This window comes from Podarcis melisellensis (genome assembly GCF_964234715.1).
Source record: "Podarcis melisellensis genome assembly, chromosome: 6".
Lineage (NCBI taxonomy): Eukaryota > Metazoa > Chordata > Lepidosauria > Squamata > Lacertidae > Podarcis > Podarcis melisellensis.
The window spans coordinates 28,897,214-28,924,260 of NC_138538.1; the positions used below are offsets into that span (position 1 = coordinate 28,897,214).

Sequence of the window (27,047 nt, forward strand, 5' to 3'; positions counted from 1 at the left end):
TATTTGTTATGCAATAGAAGCTGGCCCAGTGCAAAATGCAGACTGAGGGTTTTATTTCCACTTCTACTGAACTGTGTGAGCACAATTACTTTAGCCACATAAACTTTAGTCTTAAAAAGGTGTTTATCCTGCAAATAATGCAGAAACAAGACTTATGAACAAATATAGGCATGGGCTGAAAATAAGTTGATCCATCCAGCCCTGTCTATCACTAATATTATTAACAGTGTTTGCCTTTGCTGTTTGAACGCTATCCTTGTTTCGATTTAACAATATTTATAATGCTTTGTTCCTTAAGAGCCCTTGTAAGTGTAGTGAGCAGAAGATGCTATTCTAAATGAATAAAACAAGTTCTGCAAGTTCAATTCTGCCTTGGAGGCCGATCGGTTGGTGGGTTTTGCTTACCAGCTATCTATTCTGTGCATTGCAGAGCAGTCTCTATACACCCACTTCCTCATTGTACTGAATTTGGGGATCTAGTGCTGGTCAGAGACTGGTATAATAGCAAGGATTTAGCCATGAAGCAGCTGAAATGGGCAAACAAATAACAAGCTTTGAGCAGACTCTGAGCAATAATATTGTTCCCCTCCAGCACTCTCTATAAATCAAATATTTAAACTGTCAAGACAAATTTGGTTCGATGCTGATCTCCTAAGCCGCTAATAGAGGGATTTTCAATTGAATTCCATGCTCCTGTGAGAGATGCTATAGCACAATGGATGTTGGCGATATAAAGAATCAAGGCTTCTCTTTTTGGTGAATATTTCTTTCTATAATAATCTGCTTAAAAAAAAATGTAGCCACATTTGCAGATCTTTTGAACAAGACTAATGCCATTCTGCTTCCATCATGCAGGGACCACAAACTACACATCATACAGGTGCATTTGTTTTATGCATAGTCATATGTTTTCTTTTGTACATGTGAAATCTTTTCCTACTATTCTCCGGCTATGTCAGCAGTGGTGATTACCGCTGTGTCTTTTGTGTAGTACAGTGTTGGTTCACTTTGCTTGTCCAGTGCTTTTGTATCTAATGATCTGCTTTTTCCAGGATTCTCATGTTAGAAGCACATCTTTTTATGCATATACTTTCTTATTCTGGGGTCACTGAGGAGCCCTTAGAGAAATCTATGAAGCAGCCATGTTACCATTCCTCTGTCTGTGGCCTGCTCTACACATACAGCAGACTGAAGAGGTAAAATCCTGAAATGCTAGAATGCTCTCTTTCACCTCAGATCATGGCTGGAGGAATGTCAATGTTTAATGTTCCCTACAAGTAAAAGGGTGGCACATCAGGGAGAGAGTTGGTCTAGACCCTTCCTTCTGGAAATTTCTACTCGCAGAGCTTTCGAAATGGATCCACAAATCAACAGTTAACAATGTCCATTTTACCTGCTCGGGAAGTTACCACTGTTTGATGCGTAAATCAGACATAAGTTCTTCTCACTTATGGTGGACAGAGCTGTACAAATGATTGGGCAAGCTGCAAAATCAACATCAATTGTATTTCCCATTATAGACATGGTCAAACTTCATCTCAAAAAACATTAAATGTTATGCAACTTACACAATGTATCGAACAGAAAAGACTGCCATATTCCTCTCTGTTTAAACCGCAAGAAAATGAACAGCATGATTCAGGAGGTATTTGTCCACAATGTTCAGAAGTCCTGCTAAACCATACTTTAGTGTGGCATTGATAGGCCACAGTGAGTCTTGGACTTGCACACACACCCTCGCCTCCTCTGGAACAGCTGTGAAGTGGTGGACAACGGGGGAAGGGAAGGAGCTCAAGAACCCAAGGTTCACTGCAGCTTGTTCATGACGTGCTAACCCGGGGGCAGAGAATTTCAGACCCAGGGGCCAAATGTGGCTCTCTTTCTGGCTCTCAAAACTTTCCTTATATTAAAGTTACCAGACGTCCCCATTTCCTGGGGGCAGTCCCTGGATTTACAAATCAGTCCCCTGACAAAATCCATCTATTTAGTAGGAAGTTGAAAAGTGTCCCCAGATTCAGTGGAAAAAAATATGGTAACCTTACCTTATCTCGTATCCCCTCCTCAGGCCACACTTCTCACTGGCCCTACTCCATCCCCTCCTCAAATGCTTTTGCCTGGCTGAAACATGTCCTTGAACTGTGGTAATGTGTCTTGCTTGCCTATCTGGAGGTGTGTGTGCACATTTGAACCTCTCATTTTGGGGTGGCTGTAGCCCACTGCAATAAAGGTAAGTATGGTAGCCTTGTTGCTGAGCAACAGCGCGCAAAGCTCAGTGAAGTCGAAGGCTAGCGAACTGGAAGAGTCTCAGGTGTACTTGCCTGGAGGCTGAGTCACCATCCAAAGTCAGGTCCAGTCCTAAGGTTGGGCAAACAGCAATTCCAGGGGTCAGGGAATCCAATGATCATGGGTTCAAAGGTCAAGATGAGCAGGAAGCAGCAAGGTCGGACCAGGAACTACAAGTGTTGTTGCCAGCATCAGACTGCTGCTGGAAGTTTTGCTTAAGAAGGCTGCAGTCAGCTGGTTCTCATCAGTGTCTTCTCCTCTGTATCCTTGAAGGCTGATCAACTGCAGGCATAGTCACTCTGGCTTCTCCCCCTTCAGGCTGCTGTTCAGCAGGTGAACACCCATCACTGGCCACACCCATTGCTGTCATGTGTCCACTGGAAGGTTCCTCATGTGAGGGATTGTGGCCCTTGGGCAGAAAAGGACTCCTCACTCCTGTGCCACCCTATCCAAAAGTGGCCAGTTTCTAAATCAATGGGGTGAGGGTGTCTACCACATGACAGCAATAATTTACTACAGAAGTGAATGTGAAAACTAAACACTTTCTATCCATGCAACAGGCCCTGTTCCTACTGTGCCCAAATGGAAAGTAGAGGCTGCCTATATTCTCCCACAATGAGTAAGTATTGGCATGCAGGAGATGCTGTTTTTGCAACCATTTCTTCTTAGGACAGGGGAAGAATTAGCCCTACCATTAGGCAGAGTGTAGTGGCTGCCTCAGGCAGCTTTTTTTAAAAAAAATATTTTATTTTCAATGCAGAATCATAACAAAAATGCCAGACATTGAATCCAAAATAATACTATACAAACAAGAAAGAAAAACAGAAGATACAAAAAAGGCAGCTTTTGTGACAACCAATTGTGAGTTACGTAATGTATTTATTATTGTTGCATTTTTATTCCCAGGGAGAGATGCTTCTGGGATTTCTGACCTCAGCTTACAAAAAAATTTGGCCAGCCTTTGGCACAATGTAGCTTGACAGAAGATTTGTTTCACTGAATGCGGCAATGATTTCCAAACTGCTTACATTATACCTGTTGCCCACACAGGAGTACTTATAATCTAGTGTTGCAAGGGACTTCACAGATGGAGTGTGCAGTTGAAAAAGTGCAGTGATGAGAGGCTCTATGAGAGCATGCCATGGTGGAAAATACAATTTAAAAATAGCTTTTGCATGGAATTGATTTGCATAGTGTGATAAGAATTTTAAGGTCTCAGATATATATTAAATGTTCATAAATGTACCAACCAAGCACGTACGTAGATCAGCACAGGAAGACCGACCTGAAACCATTTTTGATTCCCAAACTGACCAAATGTTTTCTCTGCAAGGTCAAAGGAAAATGGAAAAGCCTCCCCATTGTCTTTTCCTTCATAAATCCTGTCTTAAAGGGTATGTCTGTGTTTGAATAGGGTGAGCCTGTGACCTGGCTCAGGAACTAAGTACTTATCATTACTAAGTATTTATCATTACAAAAGACTGGCCAGAGTCCCCAGGGTATCCAATCAAGTAACCTGCCAGACAGGAGATAAACAATGACAGGAGATAAACAATGCACTCAGATTTCTGCTGTAGACCGCCCTTTCTGTGATGTATGATGTATCTGGGGGTGTGTGGTCTTGAACCACACCCCTCCTGTGATGTATGTACGATGTTTCTGGGGGTGGTCTTGAGCTCAAGGGCAGGGAATTTAAAATATCTATATAAGGGCTTGTGCGCATGGCTCGGAGTCCCTCCCCCCTCCTGTGTGTGTGAGGGGAGCACCCTGTTGCAACAGATCAATAAAGATCAGGCTTACTAGCTGCTTTGCTTCTCAATATTCTCTGGTTGGCTCTTTTATTTTCTCCTACCAATAGGGAACCTATGTAAGGACTCTATATGGGCTCTTGGATACCCCGTAAGGGAAAAAGGGATGATGTTGTTTACATCAGTAGATGCATATGGCAAGACAGGTGTTCCATCCATGAGTAATTGCATTACAGGTATCACATTTCATGCAGCAGGACATTGTATCCTTGTGAACATGATGTGGTCTGATAAAAGTAGTATCCAAGCAGAAGGTGAATTAGTTTCAGGTTCTGAATTGCATTGTTGTGGATGATGTGCAGACACCCTACATTATGTCTGGGTTTAATCCATCACCTCTTTGCCATGCCACTTAATCCGCCTGCTTCTTAATCTATGAAAACTGAGCGCAGCAAAGAAAACTGATCAATTCCTGTAAAAGACAGTGAATTTAATGTTGTTGAAGCACAAGGGGTGCTTCCAGATGGATGCTTATTATGGCATGCATATTGCTTGTGCATGCAAACTTTCCCACAGTATGCCAGCTCATTCCCTGCTTCAAATCTGTATTTACCCCTTTTGGGGGGGGGGCGGATCTGATTTTTGCCAATGACACATTTGTGATATCAGAATGGCCCATTTACAATATTAAGTCCCTGATCTTAATATTAAGTAGCCTTCATATTAAGGCTTCTGGGTTTTTTCCCATAGCAAGATTGCCCGTTCTTTCTGTACATTTTGCTAATGTGGGCGCCCCCTCAAGCTTCTGGTAGGCACTGCATTTTAAAGGGCATTTTCAGCACACACCCACACCTAAATATGCTTTTTGCTTTAGGTTGGTGCTTAATACAAATGTAAAGCCTGCATTTATTAACATGAACAGTCTCTTTTGTACACTCTCTCCTGCATTCGTACAAGACACACATGCATGAAGCACTCAAGTGTCTTCTGAATGTACTTGACTAGGGATCAATTCCCTTTCAACTCAATTGAACTCAGTCCTGAGTAAATGTGTACACTGAACCTAGATATATCACTGAGCCCTATTTGCTGTCATGGACTGGCTGGATACAGAGGAGGGCTGGGAGGCACCAGTTGGGGAATTCCCAAGGCAAGAAGGCTCAGAGCCAGGGGATTGGTGATGGGATGATGATGAGTGGTCAGAGGGAGAAGACAGAGCAGACTGGGAGGAGGTGGTGTTGGAAACTGAAGAGGTAACAGGCTTTAGTGAGCAGGAAGAGGCTGTGGCAGAGAGCAGTTCAGAATCAGAGGCTGGAGAGGAGGGACGCGAAGAGGCAGCAATGAATCAGGCTGGTGAGGCAGCCAGGCTGTTTCCTCCTGCTGCTGTGACCAGCTCCCCTTCCCACTGTTCTCCCAGAACCCAAAGAAGCATGAAGAGGGTGGAGCAAAGACAAACAAGGTGGTGGAGTCTCAGACTGCTTGGGAAGGAACCAAGGGAGGAGACTTGGGGAGTTGCGGGAAGGCAGGGACCTTCAGACCTCACAACTTCCTCATAGGAGCAGGTACTACTGGGAAGAGTTGCTGTGCTCATTAGGCATGGCCTCCTGGGCTGTCTTGTTTCTTTGAACAGAATTAACTTCACTGAAGCCTGAAGCATGAGTTATTGCTGACCTGCCCCTGTCATTTGGTCTGGCTACACTGCAGTTTGGAGTCTGGAAACGCAGATTAAATTTGAGCTAGTGTGGTGTAGTCAACAAATTCCTTTGGAGAAGCCAAGTTGACATCCACATTCACCCATAAAGTTCACTGGGGTGACTGTGGGCCACTTGTTCTTAGCCAAACTTCCCTCACGTGACTGTTTAGTTTATTCCTAAAAGGGGTTGGGGGGGATTAAACCCCTCTGATTATTAAGGTAACAGTTCAGGAAATGTGTTTGCTGCATCACAGGGGAATATCAGCTAGGGAAAGAAGTTGTAGGATAACAGCAGAAAGTGGGAGAAAAATCAAAGATATGGCACTACTTCTCTGCTACAAACTGCATACCAACCCTGCTGTTTAGCTGGTGTTGAACCAGGTTCTCAGGTCCAATGCTGCTGTCAGTTCAAATGTGTAGTTATGTAGATCCTAGCTGCATGAATGAACCTTCTCTCAAATAACATTTCAATTCCTCCTTAGTAAGGCATGAACTGCTCCATCACACCTTCATCTATGGCAAAGAATTTCAGTTGAGCTCATTAGCTTTCATTCACAAGCTCTCCACTGTGTTGGGTATCACTGTATGTCTTGCCATGCTCTGGAATAGTTTCTGTGCTTTTTACTGCTGAAAACTCATCTCCCACGCTTTTGAAACTGCTGAGAATGTTAATTAATCAGCCAGGCAATGGAACACATCCCTTTCTATTTGTAGATAGAAAGGATTTATCATTCACGTGCAAAGAACCTTGAATGTAAGTCATATATAACAACACTTCTGCTGCTAGAACACAGGTGGATGCTCATCACTTAGCGAGTGATCATCCTTCTTAATCTTTTTTTATTTATAATTTTTTTATTATTAAACATTTCAACATGACAATTTATCATAAACATATCAACCTCATTTCCCCCAATAAATTTCTCTCCCCCTCCTTAAAAAGAACCCACCCTCCCACCTCCCAGACTTCCCTCAGCTCCTCTCTCTGGTTTTTAAACACATTTTACTCTCTGCATGTTCCCAAGTTGTAATGATCCTTAATTTATCTGTCTATATGTTGCCAAAAGTAATTTGTGTCGGTTTATTCAAAACCTGCCAAGGAGATCAGTTCATTTTGTTGTTTCTTTAAGTACTTTGTAAAAGGTTCCCATTCTTCTTTAAAGTCAAAGTTGTCCTTGTCACGTAATTTATGTGTCAGTTTCGCCAGTTCCACATAGTCCATCAGTTTCCCTTGCCACTACCCTTTTGTCGGGATTTCTTCATTCTTCCATCCTTGTGCTATTAAGACTCTTGCCGCCATTGTCGCATACATGAATATGTTCTTCAATTTCCTTGGCAGATCTTTTCCTACAGCCTTATTAATCTAGCACTCTTGCCTAACCTCTTGACTTCGTCCTGTGCTGAATCACTGGATATTACCTGGGGAATTTAGCCTTGATCTGGGATCCAGCCACCTTTTTTAATTGCATGGAAATGCATTAGATGGTGTTAAGATGCATATATATTATTTTTTCTTCTTCACTTCCCTCTGTGGTCCCCTAGCCTTGTGCTATGCCCCCCCCCATTTACACATTTTTCACCTGTGGCCCCCTTGGAATATTCTGGGCCCCCACAAGAGGCCACATGGCCCCTGATTGGGAAACACTGGTCTACACTGACTGGCAGAGGCCTCTCCCAGCCTTGCCTGGGATAGTCCGAGATTAAACCTGAGGCTTCCTGTGTGCAAATCAGGTGGCCCATCCCCAAATGTAATTATTTTCACACTGACAGCCAGGTGGACAGATAGAGAGGCCACATCTACACCATACATTCAAAGCACATTTGTATCACTTTAGCAGTCATGGCTTCTCCCAAAGAATCCCAGGATCCATAGTTCACCCATCATTGAGCTACAGCTTCCAGCATCCTTAACAAACAGCAGCTCCCGGGATTCTTTTGAGGAAGCCATGCACTTCGAGTGTATAGTCATACCCAACAGAAGTTTGACCAGACTTCCATTGAAAGCCTCCATGTGGTTTGGAAGCTTCTTCCAACAGGCAACCTGAATCTGCTTTCTTGCAGAGGAAAGGGCATCCCTGTTTAAGAGCAGAAACAGCTGCATTGGCACCTGTTCTGGAAACAACAGTGGCTATGCTGTGTTAACCTTCCCCAACCTGGTGCCCTCCAGAGTTTTGGGACTACAACTCCCATCATTCCTAGGCAGCACTGCTGTGCCACGTTAGACAAAGCTAAGCATAACGTGATGTCTGAACATTCCATCTTCCCCACTTCCTCCCCACCTTTTTAAAAACTTTCACTCGAAGAGGGAGCACATATAAGAATTGCTCCTGTAGGTACTACACCCTTCCCCCCTGAAACTGTTATATCTTCCTATGGTGTTCACGTTTGATGCTAGCTAGTATGCCATTGGCAAGATGAATGCAGGCTGAATTTCAGAAGTGGTAACCTGAGTCAGGAGCTTCTTTCAGAATGTCTTGTGTCTCTGCTGTTTCACACAAGCAGCTTCCAAGCGGCAGCACTGGAGGCGCCTAGCTTTCTTATCATTTCCACTTATTTGCAGGTATGCATAACAGTCAAGCTGGCAAGCACAGAGATACACACTATTAGTCTTTAAAGCAAACTTAGTTCTTCCTAAAGCAAATGACCTGGATCTGCAACCCACTTTCTGGTAGCTGCAAACCTCAGGGTCCAAAAAAACACACCTATATTTTGGTTTGAAATGTTGACTTAGAACAGGGTAGCTAACAGGTGACTCTCCATCTGTTGCTGGACTCCAGTTCTCACCAGCCGCAGCTAGCAAGGCCAAGAGATGATGAAGGTTGTGGTTCAGGCATGGGGGACCCTTTGCAGCCTAAGGGCCACATTCACTTCTGGGTAATGTCCAAGAAGCTGCATACTAGTGGCAGGTGGGACCAGAGGGAAAGTACACTTCACTTTCATAAAGTATGCTAGTTTCTATACATCTCTCTCAATTCTCCATCCAGTCAAGCAAGAAACATTTATCAGAGTTCCAGGGACCCATTCCAGCCTGGTGGAGCCACTCAAGGAGAGTGCAAAGCTGCAGAGGGTGTGTAGCCTGGAGAGAGTCCCCAGGGCCTGATAGAGAGATCATGAGGGCCATATATGGTCTCCTGTCATGAGGCTCCCCATCCCTCTGGTAGTCTAACAACATCTAGAAGGCCACCACAGGCTACCTACTCCTTAGAAAGTAGTACAGTCCTAATCCAACCCGCTTGTGAATTAATGCTATTCTATTCTATTCTATTCTATTCTATTCTATTCTATTCTATTCTATTCTATTAATTACGGATTGTATGGCTCAAGAACACCCCATACTGAAGCTGCCTGGCCTAGCCAGTGTAAACCAATGTCCTGCTTATAATGAGAACAATTTTGGAACTCTCGGGGGGCTATTCTGAGAGTGTCTCCAGAATGCAACTCTTTGTGAAATAAGGAGAAATGGTCACTCGCTTGCATTTCAAACACATCACACCTGAAGCCCTTGAGATTGATTCTGTTCGGATGAATTTGGGTAACTGTCACAGCAAGTGCTAGCATCCAGAGCAGCTTAAGCCTGTGATTGGATTTCAATGGGGAAAGAGAGCAATGTCACGCAGCACTCTTTGTCCTCTTCTGGCTAAAGAATATATACACACCACCTTTCCTAAAATAGCATCATGGTTCTATTGCTCTCTCTTTCATCACTCTGATTTTCTGGGAAGGTGGCGTGAAGAAGACAGTTGAAAACCCTCTTTCTCCAGTGCTGTGTTCCAATTCCAGCCTTCTTCCCCGAACTTGCTGTCTTTAAATGGTGGGAGTTCCTAAATGCAGATCTCCAGGGTCTTGCATGATGGGCTGCTTAGCCCTGGGACTGGGTTTCAGAGCAGCCACTGGAAGCAAAGACTCCAGAGATAGCTTTCCAACTCCTTCTGCCCTAAAACTTCAATGTGTTAATGAAATGCATTGTAGGAGAAGTGGAAGTTGGATTGGGCATCACTTGACTAGCACAAAGCAATTGGCTTTGAAGCTGGCAGGCTCAAGGTAAATGATTTGGATTCTGAGACTTCTAATCACCCTCCCAAAGGGAATTCTTGTCAGTGATGAGCTTTGCTTCTTCTGACATTCATCACTTAACTGTTGAAAATGAGGACATTTCATTAAAAAATGATGGCACTAAGCATATCCCCTCAGGGCTGCCCTTTCCCCCCAGGTAAGTGGTCCTGTGGGAAAACGGGCCAGCAGAGCCACGGGCAAGCCTTCAACTAAAGGTGAGAAGGATCCTGCCATTCCTTTTATTCTCAACTTTTATAGCATCATAAATATCATGAAGCGTGACTTCTCCAGCTTTGTGTGAGAATTGTTTCCAGGACTGCTGGGGCAAACCAGTTGCCTGAGGGAGGAGATGAGACAGACTAAGACCAGCAGCTGGACCCACAGGGGCTCGGCTAAAGTGTGTTTTGTGACAAACTGCATAGCTGGCAATGTTTCACAGATAGGAAAATGGGAACATTGGGTGTTATTCAACCAACTTTTACCCACAACAGACCCGTTGAAATTAATGCACTAACTTAGTCATGCTCATTAATTTCCACAGGTCTATTCTGAGTAAAACTTAGTTGAGTACCACCCACTCGTCTAACACACAATTTCAGTACCGAAGACTGTTGCTCAAACAAGCCTGCAGTGCTCTGTTATATGAACACTTGATGTCTGCCGTATTCCTATATTCAACTATAGCCACACTTTCCAGGAGTTATTGTCCAGAGCAGGGCTTCTTTTTGCTATACACTGGTACCTCGGGTTACATATGTTTCAGGTTACATACACTTCAGGTTAAAGACTCCGCTAACCCAGAAACTTTGCTTCAGGATAAGAACAGAAATTGTGCTCCGGCGGCGCAGCAGCAGCAGGAGGCCCCATTAGCTAAAGTGGTGCTTCAGGTTAAGAACAGTTTCAGATTAAGTACGGACCTCCGGAATGAATTAAGTACTTAACCCGAGGTACCACTGTACTGTACTGTAAAAACACTATTGTCTTAAAACAGGTAATCCATCAGCCAAAGCAGACCTCTGCAGCTTCAGTGTGTGAAATGGCAGGATGTGCATTGCATTTTCTATGGTGTTGCACAGCATACATTAGTGCCTGCTTACTCTTAAGTCCAACTGAGTTCAATAGAGCCTACTCCCAAGTAAGTGTGAAAAGATGGCAGCCTTTGTATTTTGTGTACATGTGTCTGGCCTGTAAGTTCATTCAAGGTAGGGTGCATCCAACCCCCCCCCCCCATCACCCCAAAAGACACAATGAAAAATTGGGTGGATGTTTTTTCTAATCACAGGTGGAGGCCCACCAGTTAGGACTGGGACCAGTGCCTACTGTTTGCCTTGGAAGAAAAGCTTCCGTTTCCAGAGGGGTCTCTCCAATGCAAATAGCAGGTGCTTAGACCCCTCCTGGGACGCGGGTGGCACTGTGGGTAAAACCTCAGTGCCTAGGACTTGCTGATCGTAAGGTCGGCGCTTCGAATCCCTGCGGTGGGGTGAGCTCCTCTCGTTCAGTCCCAGCTCCTGCCAACCTAGCAGTTCGAAAGCACCCTCAAGTTCAAGTAGATAAATAGGGACCACTTAATAGCGGGAAGGTAAACGGCGTTTCCGTGTGCAGCACTGGTGCTGGCTCGCCAGAGGCAGCTTCGTCATGCTGGTCACGTGACCCAGAAGTGTCTTCGGACAGCGCCGGCTCCCGGCCTCTTGAGCGAGATGAGCGCACAACCCTAGAGTCGGCCATGACTGGCCCTGTCAGGCAGGGGTACCTTTACCTTTTTAGACCCCTCCTAGTCTGGATCCAGACCACAGAAAGGGATAATTGGTTAAAGACCCCTACCCCCACCATGACTGTGATCTAGACTGCCCCTCCTGCACCTAATATGCACTTTTAAAAAGTAATTAGAACCACTGTTCCTTGTGTGAATATCATCTTATCCAGATTGGGCTTGAGATGTAAGTACTAGGGACTGTGGGAAGGGTGATTCTAATGACTCACGCTAAACAAATCAACAAGGCATGTTATGCCTAACGGTTGAAATTTGGAGAGGAACCCAGGGAATGATTTAGCAGTGACAATACCAGAAAACAGGGATTGCCCCCTGTAAATAGAGACAGTTGGTGGTGCAGATGGCAAAAGAACAACTCTGCCTCCTGAAAAAACATCACAACCAGAGCTTTGTCTTTGAACTGAGCAATTAAGGTACCCCTCCCTGCCTCAGAAGCTGCAAAAGGTCACTAAGGCTGGATCCAGACACATCAAAAAGGCATTTCAGGAAAACGTGTTGTAAACTTTACTACAGGAAATCACGTTGGCAAAAGACGGGACTCCACAGCGCCATCTGGTGTCACTGTGTTATAATGCATATAAAACGTTTTTTCCTTACTATTGTAGCTGACTCCTAAGAGCAACATAGGAAAACTCCTGATAGACCAGACCAAAAGGCCCTACCAGTCTAGCATCTTGGACTCACAGTGGCCAGCCAGATGCCTATAGCACTCTCCCCACTTGTGATTTCCAGCAACTGGCATTCAGAGACATGCCAACATCTCCAGTACTGGGTGCAGTACACAGCAATCATGATTAGCAGCTGCTGATAGCCAAGACTTTGTCTAATTCCCTTTAAGGGTGTCCGAATGGGTGGCTATCAGTAGATCTTGTGGCAGCAAATTCCATAGTTTAAGTACACACTAGGTAAAGAAATGCTTGCTTTTGGCCACCCTGAACCTTCCAGTGCCCAGCTTCATTTGAGAAAAAAATTGGGAACCACTGGCATAAAGGAGGCCAAAGAACAAGGCCAGCTTACTATTCTGCATCAGCTGGCTCTTATACAGAAGGGACCAGTGCTTTTTTCCTAGAAAAAGAGGTGCAGGAACTCCCACCTTTTTTGAAAGGACAACCCTACATTGTTCAGATTTTTTGGGGGTGCCAATACAGTGGTACCTCTGGTTATGAACTTAATTCGTTCTAGAGGTCCGTTCTTATCCTGAAACTGTTCTTAACATGAGGCGCCATTAGCAAAAGTGTGTCTTTCGCCCACAATTTCCGCTTGCATCCAGTTTGCATCAAGGAGCAACTACTTCTGAGTTAGTGCAGCTCGTAACCTGAAGTGTACGCAACCAGAAGTGTTCATATCCAGAGGTACCACTGTACTGCACTGATTGCCACCAACCAGCAGCTTTCCTGCCAGAATAATAATAATAATAATAATAATAATAATAATAATAATAATAATTTATTATTTGTACCCCAGCCACTCTGGGTGGCTTCCAAAAAAGACCAAAAATACACTAAAATGTCACACATTAAAAACTTCCCTGAACAGGGCTGCTTTTAGGTGTTTTGTGAACGTCAGGTAGTTGTTTATCTCTTTGACATCTGATGGCAGGGCATTCCACAGGGCGGGCGCCACTACCGAGAAGACCTTCTGCCTTGTTCCCTGTAGCTTTGCTTCTCGCAATGAGGGAACCGCCAGAAGGTTCTTGGTGCTGGACCACAGCGTCTGGGCAGAATGATGGGGGTGGAGACACTCCTTCAGGTATACTGGGCCAAGGCCGTTTAGGGCTTTAAAGGGCAACACCAGCACTTTGAATTGTGCTCAGAAACGTACTGGGAGCCAATGTCGGTCTTTCAAGACGGTGTTATGTGGTCTCGGCGGCCACCCTCAGTCACCTTAGTCTAGCTGCCGCATTCTGGATTAGTTGTAGTTTCTGGGTCACCTTCAAAGGTAGCCCTACGTAGAGTGCATTGCAGTAGTCCAAGCGGGAGATAACTAGAGCATGCACCACTCTGGTGAGACAGTCCGTGGGCAGGTAGGGTCTCAGCCTGAGTACCAGGTGGAGCTGGTAGACAGCTGCCCTGGATACAAAATTGACCTGCGCCTCCATGGACAGCTGTGAGTCCAAAATGACTCCCAGACTGCGCACCTGGTCTTTCAGGGGCACAATTACCCCTTTCAGGATCAGGGAGTCCTCCACACCAATCCGTCCCCTGTCCCCCAAGAACAGTACTTCTGTCTTGTCAGGATTCAACCTCAATCCATTAGCTGCCATCCATCCTCCAACCGCCTCCAGGCACTCACACAGGACCTTCACCGCCTTCACTGGTTCTGATTTGAAAGAGAGGTAGAGCTGGGTATCATCTGCATATTGATGGACACCCAGTCCAAACCCCCTGATGATCTCTCCCAGTGGCTGTATGTAGATGTTGAAAAGCATGGGGGAGAGGCACCCCACAAGTGAGAGCCCACACTCAACCCCCACCACCACCACTTTCTGAACATGGCCCAGGAGGAAGAAGCAGAACCACTGTATAACAGTGCCCCCAGAGAGATTGGTGGAAAGTGGAAGAAAAGGCTCCCTCTGTGCACAGGATAGAAATCCTGAAGCAACAGCCCTCGGGAATCTTGCCTGCTCTCTCGCTCCTCCTTTCCCCAGATGATGCTTTTTCTCTCTTTTCCTGAGCTCCAGCTGCCACTTGACAAAACATTCTGAATTCTGCAAAAAGCCAAAGAAACCCCAACAACCCTTAAATATTGGCCGCAGCTTGCTGGGGGAGAACCGGCTTTCACACCTTCCCCATCACAGGACATCTTCACTTTCCATGCTAGTGATAAAATGATGGTTCACTTTGCATAATGCTGAAAGCATTTGCTAAGGTTATGAAGAGGCCTCTGGCTCCTTGGGGATGGCAGAGATGAAAAGATGAGGCCGTTATTAGAGTTCTGTTGACTTACAGTAGCATGAAATAGAACAGCATCAGGCATCATTGGCAACATGCGCCTGACCTGAACATAAGATAAGACCAAAGGCCTATCCAATCTGGCATTCTATTCTCACAATGGACAATCATCAGAAGCTCCTTAGAAAGCCCATCTCCTGCTGCTCTCTTTCTCTCTCTGTGTGTAATTTACTGACAGTAGCTGAGGATCCGCATAGGCACAAAGTGCCTTATAGTCAACAACTCACCTGGCTGCCATAGGCGACAAGAGATTGCGTGCATGTAAGTGCTGGGAATTGCATGCCCGTGAGTGAGTGGGCTGGCAGACAAGAGGGGTTCCTCAGTGGTGGATGTTATGTACTGAAGTTCTCACCCTGGGCCAGCAGGGGGATACTGTAGATAGTTTTCACTCAGGTCCACATATGCAAATAAGGGATTGAAAGTGACGTTCAGTGATTGGATAGTTACAGAAAGTTGTTACAGTTGTGTGGTAGTGGAGCTCTATATAAGCAGGGTGGCTAAACCCTTCAGTTCAGTTCTGTTCAGGCCTGTGAATAAACAAGAGCTGTTTGAAGAATCGCTGTGTCGTCTGATATGTTCACCCACAACTTAACAGTGGAACATCTGCTTTGCATTCAGAAGGCCCCAGGTTCATTCCCTGGCATCTCCAGGTGGGTCTGTGATAGTGTTATCTGTTGATTGCCTCTTTATCCTGTGCTTCTTACATTTTCATCCTGCCTCACTGTGTACATGAAGTGGCGTGCAACAGAATAAATAAACAGCACCTTTGAATTTAAAATGCAACACTGGAAACAAGCTGATTTGCTGGGGGGCAGCTGTTCGTTTGGATTCAGAGGCAAGTTTTATTAGCAGCACAGCAAGTGTTGGCCTTAAATGCACATACATAGTCACTAAGGGAAATTACTAAGCATTTAAGCACGATCATAATAATAAAAAAATCCAGACTATTTCATTCTTACATTCTATCTGATGTTGTGAGAATCCTTAGACACGACTGCAAATGATAGCCCTAGAGCCAGTTGGTGCATCGCACGTCCTGGTCTGTGCTGGCTTCTCTGCATCTGTGTAACAGTAACAGTGCTCTAGTCTATCATATTTATACTGTTATGGCCAGGAAGATGGCTGACAGCTATGCTCCTGTGGTCATCCAGGGGAAGTACTGATGGTGCCGTCCCATTCCCATGTAGGTCCAAGGGTTGGCAAGCTGTCCTCTTCTACTAGGTTCTCCTAGTCACCACGATGCCCATGACCTTAAAGAGTTAACCATGAAAACATGGCAATCAGCCAAGAGATGATATGTACTTGTAATGCAAAGCTATGTCAATGGCTTATCTCTGTAGGCCTGAAGGTTAAGCCCACATTCACTCTTATGACACAATACATTCTCACATAAAATTAAATGACACAGCCGAAAAGGACCAAAATACTCACCAATAACTGAGTATTAAGCAGATTCAATCCCCCTAACAAACCCCAAATAAGGTATCATTGAGGCAATAGTTGGATGTCACTAATCTCCTCATGATCACAGTATTCTTCTAAATGTTTCCAATACACAAACAAAAGCTGTTTTCTTTAGTTCAGGGGTAGGCCAACTACCTAGGGGCCAGATCTGGCCCAATCACCTTCTAAATCCGGCCCACGGACAGTCCGGGAATCAGCGTGTTTTTACATTAGTAGAATGTGTCCTTTTATTTAAAATGCATCTCTGGGTTATTTGTGGGGCATAGTAATTTGTTCATTCCCCCCCCCCCAAAAAAATATAGTCCGGCCCCCCACAAGGTCTGAGGGACAGTGGACCGGCCCCCTGCTGAAAAAGTTTGCTGACCCCTGTCCTAGAAACACCCCTTCCTGATGTTGCTCAGTGTCGTTCTCCTGCAGCAGCTTCTTACAAGGCTCCCAAGGGCAAAGGGTGGGGTAGCTGAAAACACCTCTCCCATGATGTTGTTTCCCCTCTTCTTTCTCCTTTCCTTCTTTTTCCAGGCCCTTCCAAGTTCTACAGCACTTTGAATCCAGCAGAGCCCAAGTTATCCATGCCCTGCCCTGCCCTGCCCCCAAACACCCTGTTTTGAGGATTTTCCATAAGCTACCACTGATGGTTAAACCACAGAGCCTAGGACTTGCCGATCAGAAGGTTGGCGGTTCGAATCCCCGTGATGGGGTGAGCTCCCGTTGCTTGGTCCCTGCTCCTGCCAACCTAGCAGTTCGAAAGCACGTCAAAAGTGCAAGTAGATAAATAGGTACCGCTCCAGCAGGAAGGTAAATGGCGTTTCCATGCGCTGTTCTGGTTCACCAAAAGCAGTTAGTCATACTGGCCACATGACCTGGAAGCTGTACACCAGCTCCCTTGGCCAATAAAGTGAGATGAGTGCCGCAATGCCAGAGTCGGTCACGACCTTTATCTTTTACCATTGATGGGAGAGACTCCCTAGGTGCAGTGGCAGAGCCCCACCCCCCAAAAAATCCCACAATGTAGGGTCACCTTCACTTTATCCTAATCCCTTCAAGTGGCATAGATCAGGAGGTTGAGGTCCCATGGTTCGTTAATTGATCTACTAGTTTTAAAATGCAATCCCACGGCCACTTAAATGGGGGAAAGACTGACTGAACTCAGGATCAGGCTACTAATGGCTGCCAGTTTGCTGCTGATCTCATTGCTTTATTGCTATTGCGACAGGGTTTGAACTTTGTCAGTGGTCGCTCTGTGTTGATTGTTATGCACTAATAACCACTTGGGGATTCAGTAGTCTGGAGGGAATAGCACTGGGTGCCTGAGTCCCTGTAGTTGCTCCTATTGTCATAACAAAAACAAGTGCTGTATGCCAGGTGTGTGTGGAGGGGGGAACAGCCACACACTTTGGAGAAACAGCCTCTATAGTTTCCTGTAAATAGTCCATATGGCTGTTATTGCAAGGACAGCTGGAAACAGAAGTGTGAAAAATGTTAAGTGTTTGTTAAGGCCCTGTGCTACACAGAAACAATCTGTCAAAGACTCCAGCTTTTGTCTTGCTATTCCTTTTTGTGTTGGATAACAAGAGTTAAAATGTATTTCACCCCACTTCCCTTCCAAGAGGACACAACACATGGTGAAAGGATCCCCTGCTGCTACCAAGTGCATTTGAAGGACCTCGTGGTTATTCTCTTCTCTGCTACTGATTTTGGAAACATTCCAAATTTAATTCATCTAGAGTAAAAAGGAGCCATTTAACATGCCAGGTTGAGGAGTCTCCCAGGAAAAAGGAGAAATGATTCTTGGCTCACTTGTTGTGTGCTGTTGTACATACTTTGGTTATCTCCCGCTTGGACTACTACAATGCACCCTACATGGGGCTATCTTTGAAGGTGACTCGGAAACTACAACTAATCCAGAATGTGGCTGCCAGACTAGTGACTGGGAGTGGTTGCCAGGACCATATAACACCAGTCCTAAAAGATCTACACTGGCTCCTATTACATTTCCAAGCACAATTCAATGTCTTGGTACTGACCTTTAATGCCCTAAATGGTTTTGGAGCATCTCCACCCCCATCATTCAGCCTGGACACTGAGATCCAGCACCTTGGGCCTTATGGCAGTTTCCTCAGCGCAAGAAGTGAAATTGCAGGGAACCAGGCAGAGCGCCTTCTTGGTAGTGGCACCCACACTGTGGAACCCAGTCAGATGGGCAGGGTATAAATAATTTGGTGTTGTAACAAAGGTCCCGTCTGCACTATACATTTAAAGCAGACAGCCGTGTCTTTTACCAAAGAATCCTGGGAACTGTAGTTTGTTAACGGGGCTGAGAGTTGTTAGGAAACCCCTACTCCCTTCACAGAGCAACACTTCCCTGGGAAGAGGAACTGACTGTTTAATCACCCTGGGAACTGCAGTGACTAATTTGGGGGAAGGTTACCCTCAAGAGGGATGCGGGTGGTGCTGTGGGTTAAACCACAGAGCCTAGGACTTGCTGATCAGAAGGTCAGCGGTTCGAATCCCCGCGACGGGGTGAGCTCCCATTGCTCGGTCCTTGCTCCTGCCAACCTAGCAGTTGGAAAGCACATCAAAGTGCAAGTAGATAAATAGGTACCACTCCGGTGGGATGGTAAACGGCATTTCTGTGCGCTGCTCTGGTTCGCCAGAAGTGGCTTAGTCATGCTGGCCACCCGGAAGCTGTACACCGGCTTCCTCGGCCAATAAAGCGAGATGAGCGCCGCAACCCCAGAGTCAGTCACAATTGGACCTAATGGTCAGTGGTCCCTTTACCTTTACCCTCAAGAATAGCTCCAATCTGTTTTGAGAAATAGCTGTCCTGTTGACGCTGCTGTGGCAATAATTTCTGTTAAAAATCTGGCTGTCTTTTTTGAGGAACGGTTCTTCTTCTACTGTGAGACACTAGGAAATGAAGAGCTTGCTCACTCTCTGAGAACATTTTGTACAGAATACCAGAGCAAAATGAATTGCTTATCAAAGTGCATTTATGCTCAAGATCTGAACCTGAGCAAGTTGCAGTTTGCAGTCTTGACTCAGCAGTCTACTTCTACATAAAGTACTATCCTGTCTCCAGCCAACAGCACATGGGAGCTATGGCACATAGGTGAACTAGGTGGCTACCTTGGGTGACAACATTTTAGGGGCCCCAACTGTCAAGGCTGAGAATTGTGGTAGGTGGGAAAATGATTTCTTAATGACTCTCACAGCATTTGTTTGCTCTCCCTCCCAGAGAAAAAGACTAGCACCTTTGAGTCTTGAGGCAGAGTTGTGCCTGTTTACTTAGAAGTTCATGGCAAAGATGCTTTCCCCTTTCCAAAAAAGGGATGCTTTGGGTTGCAGCCTCACAGGCTCCTGATCCAACCGTTTTACAGCGTCTGTGAAGCAGGGACAGCTAACTAGAGTGGTTGCATTGTGAAGCCTGTGGAACTCAGCGAGACCTGCTTATAGGTGCTTAGGTGAATGCAGCCAGTGGTTGCAGCCTGGCTGGCCCAGCAGTTTTTTTGGGGGAGAACTGTCTCTGCAGGAAGGGATATCATTCCTCAAGCAAGCTCTGTCACACTGGACCAGCTCCAGTTCCTCTCCCTTTGCTTCATTGTTCTAGGGAGGGAAAGTTGTGTGCCACTGCCAGTCAGTGTAGACAGTACTGAGTTAGATGAACTAAAGATCTGACCCAGTAGAAGACAGCTTCCTATGTAACTAACTGCTTGGGCACTTGTTATTCTAACAGCCTCCTAGGCCTTCCTTCTGACATTCTTTCCAAATGCTCAGAGCTGTCAACACACTTTATTCTTCTTCCCTACCCAGTTCCTTCAGCAGTTCTTTTCTGACTCCTTTCCTGCACCTCAATCAATCAATCAATCAATCAATCAATCAATCAATCCTCTTCAGACTGACTGGTGTGACCCAGTGCACTGCCAGGAATCAAGGATCTGCACTCACTCCTGCATACAGAAGTGCAGCCTGCAATCCTCGAAGTCAGTCCTCCTCTCTGAAGAGGAATCTCTTGCTGACTTTGCCGCTCTGAGGTGATGACGAGAGTCTAATAACAAATCCTGCCACTCAAAGGCCCTGACCAATCGCTGCAGCCAAGGGGAGGGCATTGAGACAGATACACCTACACTGAATGTTGCCGAGTGGCTGGCAAGAGCATCTCTCAGTGCACAGTAGTTGCTGCTTCCAACAACTGCAGAGCAGGCTTGTTCGCTGACAGTCACTGAAACCAGGGCATTCAGCGTGCCAAGCAATCCGGGAAGGCTAGGGTAACTGAGGGACCAGCCTCCCAGCATCTGTGAAAGAAGAACCCAGCAATCTTCAGCGAGAAGATGATGGCATGTACAGAGATGCTGACAATGTGCTTGCTTTCTGCCAAGCACGCTTACAGCCCTGAAGCCAAAGACAGCCTGCAGAACTATGGCAAGGGACTAGCAATCTTCCACGATGTAAGTAGCTGCGTGGCACATGTTTTCCCGATGTTGTAAATGGAGAGTGGTTTGAAGAGAAGTACTATGAATGTTTGATTTGCCCGTTGCTTCACCTCCCATTTCAAGCTTTCTGGATTTCGTAATTTCCTGCTTCCACCTCCCCTTGGTATGCTCACAGGTCTGGTTTGAAAAACTTGCCAAGTCCCAAGGAGCAAGGCAAATACAAAGCCCTTGAGTTTCTGCGCTGAAAGCCTTCATGCTACACTTTTGCAGAGAAATGTGTGTGTGTGTGTCTTGGAGAGCCAGGGATGAAGTAGAGAGAAAATTGTTTCATGGTGTGATTTCAGAACAAGATTAGAAAGAGTTGGGCTCTTGTCCCACCTCTGCAAAGGTCTCCCATGATCTCTGGCAAATTGTGGTGGATCAGTAAGTTACCCAACTCTAGCATGGGAATAAGTGTGCACTGCATGCAGACCAGTTCTTGCAGTAATATTTCTGCTCCATTCACTTCTCAGCCCTCTTCCCATCCTCAAGCTAATTTGTATGTATTTCTTCCTGCTGGAATTGTGAGCTTAGTTTTCAAGCTTGCCAAAATTGAAATTTCACCTGTGCACCCTTAATCTCGCCAATAAATTATACGGAAGATGTAAAAAGGGAAGGATCTTATTCAGGCCATGAAGTAACCTGGTGCAGTTTATACTTAAGAAATTAGCAGTTGAAAATTAACAAAATGTCCAGGTGAATGAACGTTTTGCACATTGAGCAAAGGGTCCACTGTTGAAAGAGGAAGAGACTGCACAATGGCAAGGAAGAAAAGGAGTGTGAGATTTCTGCCTAGAGAAATTGTGGACTAGTTTCCAGAGCACCATTAGTCTGTTGCAGCAAAATGAAGGGAGAGTCTTACAGCATGTTAATAATAATAATAATAATAATAATAATAATAATAATAATAATAATAATAATAATAATAATTTATTATTTATACCCTGCCCATCTGGCTGAGTTTCCCCAGCCACTCTTGGTGGCTCCCAATTGAGTGTTAAAAATAATACAGCATTAAATATTAAAAACTTCCCTAAACAGGGCTTAAATACAAACTTTCCTATTTTTAAATAAACATTTAAACAGCTTTTTTAAAAAAGTCTTTAATATAAACTATTTCATTGTTTGTGTGTATATATATATATATATATATATATATATATATATATATATATAGTAACTCCATTTTTAAAAAAGGAACTCCTCTTCATTGGTTTTTCCTATATTAATAAAAAGAAGCAAGGGAAGGGTGGCTGTTAAGGCAGTAAAGCCAGATCCTAAGTTTTGCTATGCTGGTGAATAAGTGTGCAAGATGGAACGTACTGACTGCTGCATCCAAACGCCACTAACAATGTTTATTTTGGCATAAGGTTTTGTGGACTAGAGTCCACTTCAACATAATAGTATTTCCTTAATGAAGGACAAATTATTTCATGGAAAATGGAGCCCTGATCTCCCTGTGCTCACACTGTGATCAGTGGCATTTTGGAGGGGGGTATTGTTGGTCTGGGGACACTCTAAATGGAACAAACAATATCTTACCTGATCAATATGCAAAGTATGAAGGAGAGTTAGTGCAATGCAACTTCAAGTCTGTGAAAAGCAAGGTGTATTTTCAAGTTTGCTCATTCCTGGAAGTTGCTGTCGAAAGACAGCTCATGCTGCCTCAGGAGTTCCCATCTCGGCTGCTACACTTTTCCAGCAAATTGATCGCCTGCAGGAGCAGCTGTTGATGGGGTTACCTCCAACTCAGTCCTACTCAGAGTAGACCAAGTGAAATGAATTGACCTAAATTAATCACGCCCATTAATTTCAATGGGTTTGATTCGCGTGGGATACAATCCAAGGAATGCATCAAGGTTTAACTGGGGTTAAGCATCCAAAAAGAAGAAATGTGCAAACTTGGGGGTGGGGAAAAAAGATGCCAGTGCTTTCAATTAAATTAGTATATGCCAATCTACACTATATGTATGGATGCAAATTTAGAAAGGATTGCTATAATTTAAATGGAATTGCAATACATTTCACCATAGTGGTGAAGACTGTGACTGTGTGCCTGCTAAGTTTCCCATCCGGGTGCTAGGCGTTGGTGGGCAACTTCAAGGCCCCTTCTGCTCTTCCCATCTTGTGGTTTTTTAATCTTTAAAGCAGTCTTGGATCAGACAGCCCTCCAAACAGAGGACTCTGTCGGACAGACGACTGTCTTCTGTAAAGTCAGATCCCTGGATGGTATAGCTCTAACAAAGGCCTCTTCCTCTGGGTTGCTGTGATCTATGTTTTTAACTTTTTATGCTTTTTTGTATTGTTTCATCTTGTTTTTACTGTTACACACCACTTTGATAGATTTTTGTGATATGGCGGTACATAAATATTTTTATAAATAAAATGCAATGGGAATTGTATCACGCTTTGAAAATGTTCAATGCACTATGTTTGTTTGATACCATTGATAGGATTAATTTTTTTATAGCATTTGCATACCACCTTTCAGTAGAAAAAAACCACCCACCACCTGAAGTAATTCATAATAAATTTAAAAGAAAATTTAAATTTAAAAGAAACATAAGCCCAGGCAACTGAAAACTACTGATAAGTAATAGCAAGACAGTTCTGAAAGCATGCACTTCAAAACAGTGGCCTATGAGATACTAAAATGCATGAGTTTGGAAGCCTGGATCAGTGGGTCCCAGTTAGCAAAGTACCATGGACCCCCTGTTTTTCAAAAAATAAAGCAATGGTCCCCTTACTTTTGAAAAAAAATTTGATATCTCTATGGTAGTTTTGTTGTGTTAATGGTGGCACCAACAGACCCCCTGGGTGGGTTACGCAGACCCCCTGGGTTCCGCGGACCACCAGTTGGGAACCACTGGCCTAGATGATATTAATATACACACTTAGTGGTGGGTTGGTTTGTTTTTATGTGTGGGGTGAAGTCTCCATCACCTAGACTTGGAAAAACCTTTTCCCAAAGAAAAGGAAGGAATTTTATTTGTTTGAGACACTTTCTCTTTAACAATGTAGCCTGGCCACTGTGTTTTTCCATACTGCAAGGTGGTTCTGAGTGGCTCATCTGAAACTAAGTGTCCTTCTGAAATGCAATCAAAAATAGATTATTTTGTTATCAATCATCAGCAATAACAGATAGGGAGGGCCTTGGGCATGTTGTATCTGCGGGAAATTATGACTGGAAAATGTTCTAGCTACCAGCCTGAGAGTTTTAAGATAACAACAAAATGAGACAGAAATGGTGGGCTTAAAATGAATTATAAAGTGCCTCTGTTTCCCTGCAGTTATATTTAAAACAGCGACTGGCAGATGGGGAATATTTGAAAACATTTGCTTTCCAAATTTATCACCGATTTGCTGGGATTACCCAGCCATAATTGCACACATTGCATGTCTCATAATCTTAAGAACTGGGGACGGTTCTAGATGAGGACTGGAGGGCTGCAGTTTTCTGCACGCTTCTCTTGAGAGGACATCCCATTGAACGCAAAGGGATTTCCTTTCAAGCCAATGTGCACAAGGTTTCATAAGAACTGAATGATCCAGACAGCTCAGAGCATCTATTAACACTTCCTCCACTCGTGGGCACAGAGAAGAAGGCTTCTGATTTAAAGGAGTTTAAGCATTCGAAACGGTCTTTTGTGTTCGATCCTCTATTCCTACAATGCAATACAGACACTAGCTAAAAGCCCTGTAGCTTCCTGTGCAAAAGCAAAGCTCATAAAAATTTAAGGAGTCAAATATTTCAGCCTAGTTGTGTCAGTGCTGTAATGAAGCACAAATCTTATTCTACAATAGATTGCCTTTTGGAAATGCCTAGAGCTCATTATTATTACATGTCTACTCAGAAGTAAGTCCAAGTTCAGTGCGGCTTACTCCCAGGTAAGAGGGTATAGGATTTACAGCCTTAAATATAGTTAAATTAACAAATCAAGTGCCAATTGTTGCAAAGATGCTATCATAAGCATGTTGCCATGTAAACAACTGTTTGCCCCAGGGAAAATTGCTTTTTTCATAGAAGCTGGATTGGTATACTCAGCGTAAGCGAAAAGAGAGGATGAAATCATCCAGTAATTAACCATTTTACTTATGACAATGGCCATAAATCTTAGGAGCGTCTGTTGGAAATGACATAGATATTTGCTCGACTCAAAGAATAATAATTCAAAGTAGGTCCAGAATTAGCCCTGAAATATGGTGCATTAAAATGTGGAGAAATATAGTTCTAAGTGGGTGTTTTTAAAGAGAAGAATGGGTAACAATTTATTATTTTTAATTGTTATTATTTATTAATTTATATGCTACTTGATTCTGTCTTATTGGGGTTTTTCTTTTTAAAGGGAGGTTCCTAAATAGTTTTATTTTCATAGTTCTGCAAACCTTCTGCTTCTCCATAGCCTATGAACTCTTATTTCCCAGTGACTCTGTTTCGGCTGCAATTCCATGGGCAATCAATAGCAGAGTTTCCTAGTAGAGCGAGTGATGTCTTCTCATGACATTAGGTGAAAGTGATGGAAGCTAAACCATTTTGTGATGACTTCACTATGATAAAAAGTAACACGGAGACAAGACTCCAACAATCCTTCATCAGTATGGCCATACAGTTGCAACTTTCCCCCAATCGCCTTAAGATACCAGATACCATTTTTGACAGCTGAGCAGGGGAAGCCTTGCTTTGTTGTGCCACTTTGTTTGTTTTCTCGTAATCTGGTGAACCAGGTTCGCTTCCCCGCTCCTCCACATGCAGCTGCTGGGTGACCTTGGGCCAGTCACACTTCTCTGAAGTCTCTCAGCCTCACTCACCTCACAGAGTGTTTGTTGTGGGGGAGGAAGGGAAAGGAGATTGTTTGCTTTGAGACTCCTGAAGGGGAGTGAAAGGTGGAATATCAAGTCCAAACACTTCTTATTCTTTCTTTATTGGTATAGCATTGTGTGCCAGTGGTATTGTGGGGATAGGTGGTAAATGTCACCATATGTGATTTATTTTTTCTGGCAACAATGCAAATATAGTGCATTAAAATGTGGAGAAATATAGTTCTAAGTGGGTGTTTTTAAAGAAAAGAATGGGTAACAATTTATTATTTTTAATTGTATTATTATTATTAAATTTTATTCCATTATTTCATTACTACTACTACTACTACTACTACTACCTCATTTACTGCGACATCTCCTTCTATGCAACTTTTAAAGGAGCAGCTGTGCCAGCTGGGAGGTCAAGGGGGGATGACCATGCTTTGAGTTTAAAAACACTAGTCCCTGGGACTGGTACCATCCAAAAAGGTAGCCGTGCCTCCTACTTTGCTCCATGCCTCCCAGCTTGAGGTGTTTGGGCATTCAATGGTGTGCTGTCCCCCCTGCTTGTAGCGTGCAACATTATTTTTATCTGCTGAGAAGAATAATCTGCACACAGAGTAAGGTGGCTGTTTGCACTTCAGCAAAAAAAAAGATGAACTGCATCACCAAAAAGAGGAGAAAATGACATTTGCAGGTCCTAATGTATATGTATAGGTGCAAATTACTATAATTTAAATAAAAATTACAATACATCTCACAGTAGTGGTGGGGAAAACTGACAGGGTGACCTGTGCGTCTCCTGAGTCTATTGCCCTGGTGGTAACTGTTGATGGGCAACCTCCAAGCTCCTCCTTAGAGCCCTTCATCTTTTAACTAGACTCAGACCAAACAGCCCTTCAAATAGAAAATGGTCTTGTGTAAATACAGGTTAGCTGCCCACCCCCATATGGTTGCTGAAGGGATATAGGCCACTGGATTATTCTGGGTGAGGTGTGGAGGAGGACCTTGGTAAGCCGGAATGGCCAGTCTGGATTGCAGTGCAAGCTGCAGAGCTTTGACATTCCCAGCGTGGGTGAGATATGGGGTGGGAGAAGGGAAGATTTGACAGGAAGAATAAATACTCAGAGCCATTAGATTGCACCACAGCTCATCAGCTTGGTTCAGACATAGTTAATGAAGCTTGTACAATGAAAGCACTCCACTTTGTAGCAATTAATCAGTCTACAGAATTATCTTGCTAATTAGTGCTGAACATCTTGGATTTTGGCTAACTTCCCTGCCATAATGCAAATTATATTTGCTATTTGAGGAGTTAAGACATTCTAGGAAAGTAAAGCCACCATTTTGGACTAAGGTTGTTTTTTTTTGTGTGTGTGTGTGTGTGTACGTATGTTCTGTATGGGTATATGACACATTTGCACACGTGTGCACATATGTTTGACAAGGCAGAGATGAAGATGTTGATGTGTAAAGAGCTCTGTAAGTGTGACGGAAATGAGAATGTTTATTGTATAGTTCCTTTGCAAGGCTCAACACATATGCCCAACCAGTGGCGTAGCGTGGGTTGTCAGCACCCGGGGCAAGGCAAGTAATTTGCACCCCCTAACCCATGGATTTGCGCACCCTAACCCTAACCCCCAGATGTTGCGCCCGGTGCGGCCGGCCCCCCCTGCACCCCCCATGCTACGCCACTGTGCCCAACAATGCATGCAAATAAGTCAGGTCTCCAAGTTTAGTACTACAGCCAAGGGACTAACACAAAGTCAGGACTGCTGCTTCTTTCATAGTTTAGATGCTAACGTATTTACATAT

At 44.3% G+C, this 27,047-nt stretch overlaps 1 protein-coding gene across 1 annotated transcript in view; it reads left to right on the top strand.

Annotated features, from left to right (window-relative positions):
- The first annotated feature begins 20,098 nt into the window (after positions 1-20,098).
- NECAB3 (N-terminal EF-hand calcium binding protein 3) overlaps positions 20,099-27,047 on the top strand; it is a 79,736-nt gene continuing 72,787 nt past the window's right edge. Inside the window, exon 1 of the mRNA XM_081917198.1 lies at positions 20,099-20,408. Within this exon, the coding sequence (XP_081773324.1) occupies positions 20,292-20,408 (117 nt within the window). The 5' untranslated portion in view covers positions 20,099-20,291. The remainder of the gene's footprint in view (positions 20,409-27,047) is intronic.